At 34.5% G+C, this 9233-nt stretch overlaps 2 protein-coding genes across 2 annotated transcripts; both read left to right on the plus strand.

Moving 5' to 3' along the window:
- The first annotated feature begins 591 nt into the window (after window positions 1-591).
- LOC128675000 (uncharacterized protein) lies at window positions 592-3249 on the plus strand. The gene is made up of 6 exons (XM_053754046.2): window positions 592-788; window positions 855-1043; window positions 1603-1765; window positions 2071-2257; window positions 2529-2671; window positions 2851-3249. The coding sequence occupies exons 1-6, from the start codon at window positions 711-713 to the stop codon at window positions 3060-3062; spliced, it is 972 nt and encodes a 323-aa protein (XP_053610021.1). The 5' UTR covers window positions 592-710; the 3' UTR covers window positions 3063-3249.
- Window positions 3250-3493: 244 nt separating this feature from the next.
- On the plus strand, window positions 3494-8846 carry LOC128674964 (uncharacterized protein). The gene is made up of 11 exons (XM_053753990.1): window positions 3494-3743; window positions 4061-4211; window positions 4588-4766; window positions 4906-5223; window positions 5506-5643; window positions 5940-6055; window positions 6382-6490; window positions 6738-6860; window positions 7506-7695; window positions 8189-8409; window positions 8709-8846. Exons 1-11 carry the CDS (start codon window positions 3582-3584, stop codon window positions 8769-8771), a joined length of 1770 nt encoding a protein of 589 aa, XP_053609965.1. The 5' UTR covers window positions 3494-3581; the 3' UTR covers window positions 8772-8846.
- Window positions 8847-9233: the final 387 nt, after the last annotated feature.

Here is a 9233-nt window from a genome sequence, read left to right on the forward strand (position 1 = left end):
AATCCAAATTCGAAAACCTAAATGCTCTTGTTCCATGCAAGATGTTCACATCGCCGCACAAGTTCTTTCCTTTTTCCGAACGGTAAAAACCCACAGACATTCAATTTAAATATCTATTGAATGTCTGTGAAACTTAGACCTCGCGAACACAATACATTTTTGATTAGTGAATATTTCAAAAACGAATTTACCAATTTTATTGCCCCGCGATCTTAAAAATTCTATTGAGTTTATCCTACATACCTTTAAAATTTCATCAAAATCAGACCTACCTACATACGTACATACAAAAAAAATATTTTTGGCCTAAGTTGATTTGTTGAATGTGTGCCTAAATATTGTTAAAATATTCAGCAAAATAGTTTCAATGCTAATACATTTCAAGATATCGCTATTGAACCTAAGAACTACCCAAATCTAGCGACAAGTTTGCTAGTGGCAACACCGCCAGTCAGTTTGGATTCCCAATAAAAAAACCAAACGTGTGCGCTCACAGAATTCCGAATCGTCATCCCCAATCCTGATTAAAAAACCGAATACAAAGATTACCTATGACAATATGACATAACTGACAGCAAAAGAGTCTCGGACTGTCAGACAGACAGTCAGATAGTTGACAAATTGCATTTATTGTCCTTATGTTGATGTTGTTGCAAAACTTTGTTAATTTTGATTAACTAATAAACAAAAGAGTGTTCCCTTCTTTTAAAATGAGTTCAGAAGCTCCAGTAATAAAAAATGTCATACATTCCGGTCAAAAGTATATACCGATTGCAGAGGGGAGTAAGGTAATTCTATTCTTATTGAGATTTGTTTGCTCATTTGAATTATTTTACAGAAAACTATAATTACAGGCCCACTTCCACTTCCAAACATGGAAAAAAATAGGAACAGAGAGAATTTTAGTGGATGACAGTAAGAAAATCGGTAAAAAGGAACCCATGGTTTTAGTTATAGGACACAAATTCAAGTTGGAAGTTTGGGAAACTATTGTGAAAATGATGGCTGTGGGCGAAGTAGCTAGCTTTCTAGTGAAAAAGGAGGTACGTAACATATGATATTAGTAAATTTGTCATACATGTAATTTTATTAAAAATACCCATAGAAATGTTCTTTGTATTTATTCTTATTTGCCTTATCCAAATATCACTAAAAGTCAATGGTGAAATTATTATGATAAATATTCTAAACCGCCTGAGAGTCTTAGACATTCTATGTAATTATGATGTCAAATAGGCATTCTGTGCTTACTCATATGAACAATCAGGTAATTGGAAAGTAACAGGTAGCTCTGATTCCTGTGAAATTACAATCCAAATCTCTCAAATCAAATTTCAGTTTCAACTAATTGAATGAATTTATTGTAGTCCCATTGAAAATTATTAAATATATATATATATATATATTGATTTTTATATTATATTTAAATAGGTAGGTGTCTCTATAGGTAACTTGAATAAAATCTGACACCAGTGTTAGCAAGCAATAATACAATATGAATGAAACATCTCTTAATAATAATAATAATTAATCTTAGATAATGTTTACATGTAACCTTTTGGTAATCCTTAATAAATAAATAATAATCTCTTGATTTTACAGTTAGTGTATAGTTATCCATTTGTGTCCAAAACACTAAGAGACCTGGGCAAAGAAACTCACACCATAAAGCACTCCTGCACTATGACCCTACACACTGAAGGTATTGGGTATCCCGACTTGGATGAGTTGATCAGCAACCCTTGTGACCTTGAATTTATCATTGGTAATTACATTTTTATTTTATGTCACAAGGCAATGTATGAGAATATAATAAATATTAAATAAGAATAGAGTACTTTACATTGACTTGAAAAATATTATTTCATTGCAATCTTCATGCAAGATTCAATTTTAATTGTTTTTTTTATATTGTAGTTTGATTTTATTTGTTTTTTATCATATGGTGATAGTGGACTATTATATGCATAATGACAAACAACTGGAACTTGTGTTGCATAATTCCATACAATAACCTTCACATTTTATCACAATGATATGTGAATAATAAAATGATTAATTTGATTGTAGAACTCCTGAAAGTAGAAAGCTCAAATGAATATGAGAAGGAAGTGTGGCAGTTAAACATTCAGGAGAGGCTGGACCTTATCCCCACCTTGAAAGAAAAAGGGAACAAACTGTATGGAGAAAAGAAATACAATGAAGCTGAAGATGCATATAGTCAAGCCATTGCTATGTTGGAGCAGCTGATGGTTCGGTAGGGTTTTTTAATTGTTAACTTATGAAACAATTAATGAATTTTTTTTTCCTTTCTAGTTCTGTTAGTTTCTGGCTGAATGACAATGAAATTAATTAATTTTATTTTTATTCAGCTTAAGTCAATAGTCATAGACAAACACGTTTTTTGTCTAGACTGGCATAAACCATCCCGGATATTTTTCTTAGTACTTCCCCTCCACAATAAATAGTAAAATATTTATTAAATATATATCGTAAGTTGTTCTTAAAGAGTTATTGTATTTTTCCAGGGAAAGAAAAACTGATGATGAATGGGTAAATTTAAATAAAATCAAGATTCCCATTTTGTTGAACTATGCCCAATGCAAACTAATTAAAGGGGACTTCTATCCAGTTATAGAACACTGTTCAACAGTGTTGCAATATGATCCAGGTAAACCATATGGATTTATGGAGAGACAGTATGAATTTGTCTCACTTTATGCTATAGGCTAATTTGTAAATTATTTTAAGTTCTGTGGTTTCACATGCAGATCTGATATGACTTAGGAATTTGATTGATTCAAATACCAACAAATATCATAATTTCATAGACTAATCTCTTGTTACCAGATAATGAAAAAGCGTTGTTCAGACGAGCCAAAGCACACATAGGTGCCTGGAATCCGGATCAAGCAGAGGAAGATTTTAAACATTTAAAAACATTGAATCCTGCAATGAAAGCAAGTGTAGATAAGGAATTGGATAACATCAGAAAGTTGAAAGCAGAAAAAGCGGAAAAAGATAGAGATGCTTTGATAAAACTGTTTATGAAAGGAGTGTAGCAGTCATTTATTTAATAAGATGGTTAAGAGAGTTGATTATTTTATTATGTTCAGTTACCTCATTCTGTACCTTCCTTGGTGCTGCCAAAAATTATTTGTCTTCGTACAAAGTGTATTTAACTAAATGTGATAGTATGCTTGTCATATTCATAATAATTATATTAATATATTATAATGAAATATATAATTGTTTTCTTTTATGCAACATGCATGAAACCTGAGATTTTAAACAAGCTCTGATCAAATATTTTATAACAAACATTAATTAGTAGTGTAAGTAAATATTGTTGTTATTTAAATTTGAGGTAGAAGGAACCTGATATGCCACCACGGTTCTTTTAAATCCCGTGGGCGGTGAGCAGAGTTGAAGAGCCCTAGTTAGTACTTTTAAATTGCTTTCTTTGCCATAAAAAAAAATTATCCGCCAATGCCAAAATTACGTTACAATACGAAAGTAAACATAACCTCTAAAATAAATTTGTGATTAATTAAATTGCCTTGCTTGTTTTCTATTTAAAAATGTCGGAAATTATTGAAAATACAGACAGTGTTAGTGAATTAGAGAGCAATGAAAGTAAACATGAAAAAAAAGAAGAGTATGCTTATTTAGAAAAAGGTGGATTTTCCTCGGAAAAGTTTAAAATTGAGTTACGAGGTTTACCCAAGTTTTATGGTATAGTCGTAAGTATTTCTTAATTGCAATCATTTTTTACGTTTATCAAGGAAGCAAATACGTAATAGAATTAAATTTATGAAGTAAAAGTACCTATTTCCCCATTAAAATAAAACTAATGTGTTGTTGTTTTGTTATTATACACAAGGACCCATCTGGCAGATACTTTTAACGTAAGCTATTATGAAGGTGAAATACTAAATATTATTAATATTATATATGTAACACATACCACTTCAAATGAGTGTTTATGTTTATGCGTGCATACATTTATCCGCGTTCCAAGTCAAAAGGTAATTGTACTAAATAGTGATTCATAACTCAGGAGCTCAAGAAACTGATGAATGAGAAGCTTGGTCTTAACGCAAGTAAAATAAAGAGGCCTAGGGTTTCCAGCAATTGGTTATTTGCCTGTTTCCAAAATGAGGAAGAAAGAAATAAAGCTATAACTGCTTTAAATGGATATTCCTGGAAAGGTATGTAATTTAAATTCTATATTTTATATGAAAACCCTCTATATGATAATGTTACACATCCGTTCAACAAGACACAAACAAGTTTAATTGTAGAAGCTGTGCATCCATGAAAGTTTTAAGTGACTAGCATATAACATTAAGAAATGAAACCATTACCAATAGCAATGGACAATAATGAAGACTCTTCATCTAAACACCATGATGTAATAATAAAAATATAATACATGTAAAGTGAACTGCCAGTTGACTGGAAGAGATCACTTCATGAGATAGATCACCCATAGCATACATTTTTCTATACATATTTGATTACTATGTACATATTTTCTATGCAACAAAATTATCTCAAACAATTAATTACAAATTTTTACTGCAGGTAAAACACTTACAGCAGAAGAAGCAAAACCAGCACCAGATCCATTAGTGAGAAAGAGAAAGCAAGGGAACAGTAATGATGCACAAGATAAGAAGAAGAAAGAAATGGAGAACAAGAGTCAAGAAGAGAGATTGAAGGATGCCACAACACCTTATTGGAACATCCCTTATGAGGAACAGGTAACTACTATCCAGTATATTCACAGTGAACCACACAAGTTATCCTGCATTGATCTCTATGTGGTGGTAACACTGACAAAGTAAAAAAGGAATTTTGGCACCACTTTACATCATATTATATGTGTCATTTTCTTTTTAGCTCAAAATAAAAGAGAAAGAAATACGACAATTGCTCATGAAATATGATAATGAGATGTGGATTAAAAACTTCAATAAACGAAGTGAGATTGAGGCCAAGCGTAAACTCCACAACGGTTTGAGCTTTGACCTGTTGGGTATAAAAGGTTCCCCAGTTACAGAAGGTTATAGGAACAAGTGTGAATTCACGGTGGGCTATGATGAGGAGAACCAGCTGACAGTCGGTTTCAGACTTGGAGCTTATGCTACGGGCACAATTTGTGTGGGACCCGTTGCTGAATTGAATCACATATCGGATGCAATGAAAGAAGCTGTTATAGTAAGTATTCTAATAAATCTAGATAGTCGTTATAATATTATCTTAAATTGAGAATAGAAAAAATATTCTCAAATTATAAGGAGGTCATTTCAGACAAATGTTTTGGATCTCAAATTGATTTATGTAATAACTTTATTTAAAATAGGTATTAAGTTAGTAAGACATAGGTTGACAAAAATAGACATTAAATGCAGTCCAAGGATGTAAGTTGTTTATAATAAATAAATAATATGTATAATTATCTAGCAGGTTGGCGGTTTAAAATGTATATTCTGTTTCTAGTTGTTCCAAGACTTCGTACGGAAATCAAATCTGCCTCCATTTTCTCCAGCAGACTACTCGGGCCACTGGAAAGGCCTGACAGTCAGACATTCCTCCTTCTCCAATGAGATCATGCTAATAGTACTCATGCATCCACAGGTAAAATTTCGTAGCAATGGAGGCGAACGCTAACGAATTCGCCGAAAAGTCCGTTTTCAATCTAAGTTTTGACATTTGTTATCAAAACAACATCAGCGCCTCTAGCGACCAATTCGCTGGCGTTAACTTCATAGCTCAACAAAAAAAAATCGTTAGCTTCCATCGCATAATTAGAACAAAATTCTTATCAATTACCCGCGGCGTCATCTTAACAAACATACTTTCTTACGATAACTAATTAAATAGTTTTTTTTTTTTAATTTAACCTGATATTTAATGATGTTTCTGTGTTCCAGGATTTATCGCAAGAAGAACTGGACAAAATAAAAAAGGATTTGATTGATTTCTTCAGCACTGAAGAAGCAGTGACTTGTGGCATCAAATCATTATATTTTGAACTTGTTACAAAAAGGTTAGCACATAACTTCACACTATTAGTCACATACCTAATTGATGCTTTAAAGGTGCTTTCATACGGCAGTATTGTGGTCTTCGACACACTTATGTTAAAGAATAGAGACAAAATGCCAACTAATATTTTGTAACATGGGAGTAATGAAAATGAGTTTGGAAATTCCACAGTTGTATATTAATTTTATTTTCTTTCAATTCAATTTATTTCAATTCAATTATTTAAATATATTTTTACCTAATTATTTTTTGCCCAGCAGTGGGATATGTCAAAGCTATTTAAAACATGCAATTCTTTAACTTTTATTTGTTGTTTCGTACTTGCAGGAAATCTGGCGAAGAACCATCGAAAGCAGTGCATTTGATGGGCGCAACACACATCGTGGATTCCATATTAGGGCTCCAATTCAGGGTGTCGCCAGAGGCATTCTTTCAGGTGATTTACTAGTTTACGATTATATTTTAAACCACTTATTAAAAAAAAAAGCGGTGAAGGCGACTTATGAAGGTAAATGTAAAGACTGTGAAGTCTGTGGATCGAAAAATCCCAGGTTCGAATCCTACTCGTGCCACATGAGTTTGTTTACAAATCTGACTCATATATAGTAGTTTTCATCGACGAATACAACTATAAAGTGAAAGCACAATTTAAGCTATTATTATAAAAAAATCTTATGGTGTAGGTAAACACGGCAGCAGCAAACATCCTGTACCAGAGTGCGATAGAGATGAGCGAAGTGAAGAGCGATTCCACGGTGGTGGACATCTGCTGCGGTACTGGAACAATAGGCCTGTCTTTTGCTAAGGTTTGTAACTCGGCTACGTTAACGGGAAGAGCCCAAATAAAAACCAGCATTAAGTGAACTTAAATAAGATTCATTTTCATTTCATAACCCGCCAGGCTTTCTCTCTCACTTGAAAATGAATCTTATTGTAGTAATGTAAAGGCTGGTTTTTGTTTGCGCTCTTCCTGTTAATTTACATAGATAAATAGATAGATATATTTTAAAACAGTAGGCCTATTTTAAATGTATTGCAATATAAAGGCGAGATAAAAAGATTGAAATTAATTACATTATCTCGACGACGTTGACGACCTCGGTGGCACAGTGGTGAAGTGCTTGCCTCTGAACCGAGAGGTCCCGGGTTCGATCCCCGGTCGGGTCATGATGGAAAATGATCTTTTTCTGATTGGCCCGGGTCTTGGATGTTTATCTATATATGCATTTGTTATAAAATATGGTATCGTTGGGTTAGTATCCCATAACATAACACAAGTCTCGAACTTACTTTGGGGCTAGCTCAATCTGTGTGATTTGTCGTAATATATTTATTTATTTTATTATATTAGCTGCTCTTACGATTTAACTCGGGCTAAGTACTTAGATTTTTTTAAATCATTGCAAAAATTAGCTGGGTTGGGTTTAAATAGCCAAGCAATTTTTTCCCAGCACTGCAACAAAGTACTAGGTCTAGAAATGGTCCCGGAGGCAGTGAAGGACGCCAAAGCTAACGCCGAGCTGAACGGCGTCACCAACTGTGAGTTCTTCACGGGCAAAGCTGAGGACATACTGCCGTCCGTGCTGGCCAGGGCTGCCAGCGATGTCGTCGCTATAGTCGACCCGCCCAGGGCTGGACTCCGTAAGTTTTATATTGAAACACCAGACTTAACTCCTCAGAACCCTATTGCATTGCCATTTGGTCAGGAAATAGCAGTGTAGATGTGAACTTGATCTACCTATTACAATAAAGACGTAAGCGTTTGTGAGTTTGTATGTTTGAAGCGGGTAATCTCCGAAACTACCGAACCGATTTCCAAAATTCTTTCCCCATTCAAAAGGTACATTCCCACGGGAGCGAAACCCCGGGCATCATGTAGTAATTAATAAAACTGACATTTGATGCCGGGGTCGTGTCGACTCTGGGGTTGCAGCCGTTCATGGGCAGCGATGACCATGACCACTTACCATCAGATAGGTCACATGCCAGCATGTTAGTAGAAAAAATATGGGAAGAAATAGAATAAATTTTACAAATTAACACAGCAGTTACTTTATAGATAAGACATCCATGAGAACTTATACATTAATAAAAATCTTTAGAAAAATATTAGACGCGAACATTTCCCCACCAGATATGCGCGCGATAACGCAACTCCGCAACGCGTACAGGGTCAAACGCCTCATATACATATCGTGCAGCCCGGCTTCGGCCGTGAAGAACTTCGTCGACCTCTCGCGGCAGTGCTCCAAGACGCTGCGCGGCGCCCCCTTCGTGCCCGTGAGACATATGATCGTTGACATGTTCCCTCACACCAAACACGTGGAGCTGGCCGTCTTGTTCGAAAGAGAAAAGGTAAATTTATTTTTATGTTTCAGTTTTAACTAGCGAGGTAAAAACAAAAATTATACGCCTAAACCTTCCTCAGGAATCATATTATGTATTAGTGAAAACCGCATGGAAATCTGCGCAGTCGTTTTTGAGTTTAGATGACTCTGGTTTATAATGTGTAAGGATTTTGAATGAAAAAATGTTTGGATGTTTGTTTCTCTATCTAAAGCTAAAACTACGTCGTCACAGCACTGTTGTAGCCGGGAATACGCGATCGTCAGAGAGAGATATGTATATTAATTTAAAACTTTTATTTTCTACAGATACCAGACACAAGCGGAAATGTTGAATTACCTGAAGGGTATAACGACTACGCCTATTTTTGATTTGAACTAATGTTATTTAAGTATATTTGTTTTGCTGACATATATTATATTATAAATAAATACAATGTTTGCAAATATAACTGTTTCATTGAATATTGAAAGCATGGAATACGGCTCTAGCTAGACCTGCATGGAATAGGGCTCCGCGCATTCAATAAACAATAGCACAAGTCAAAGTATTATTGCAGAATTGATTCGTTGCAAATAAAACTTAATTTCGTTGATATAATATATAAATATAATAATAAAACTTGTTATCGTTCGACAATGTCTGAGAAAAATAAGTATATTAATACTTACAGACACGTTTTTGAGATGCTTTGACATGCGTGCCAATGGTCTGACAACTAGGAATGCCGACGACCGTGCGAAGTGGAGACGAAAAAGTAGGAAAGCGGACCCTGGGCTCCGACGCTCAACGGCTGAGGAAGAAACGGGGTACACGCTCAGATAAGAGAGAGA

This window comes from Plodia interpunctella, chromosome 13 (genome assembly GCF_027563975.2).
Source record: "Plodia interpunctella isolate USDA-ARS_2022_Savannah chromosome 13, ilPloInte3.2, whole genome shotgun sequence".
NCBI classification, from domain to species: Eukaryota; Metazoa; Arthropoda; class Insecta; order Lepidoptera; family Pyralidae; genus Plodia; species Plodia interpunctella.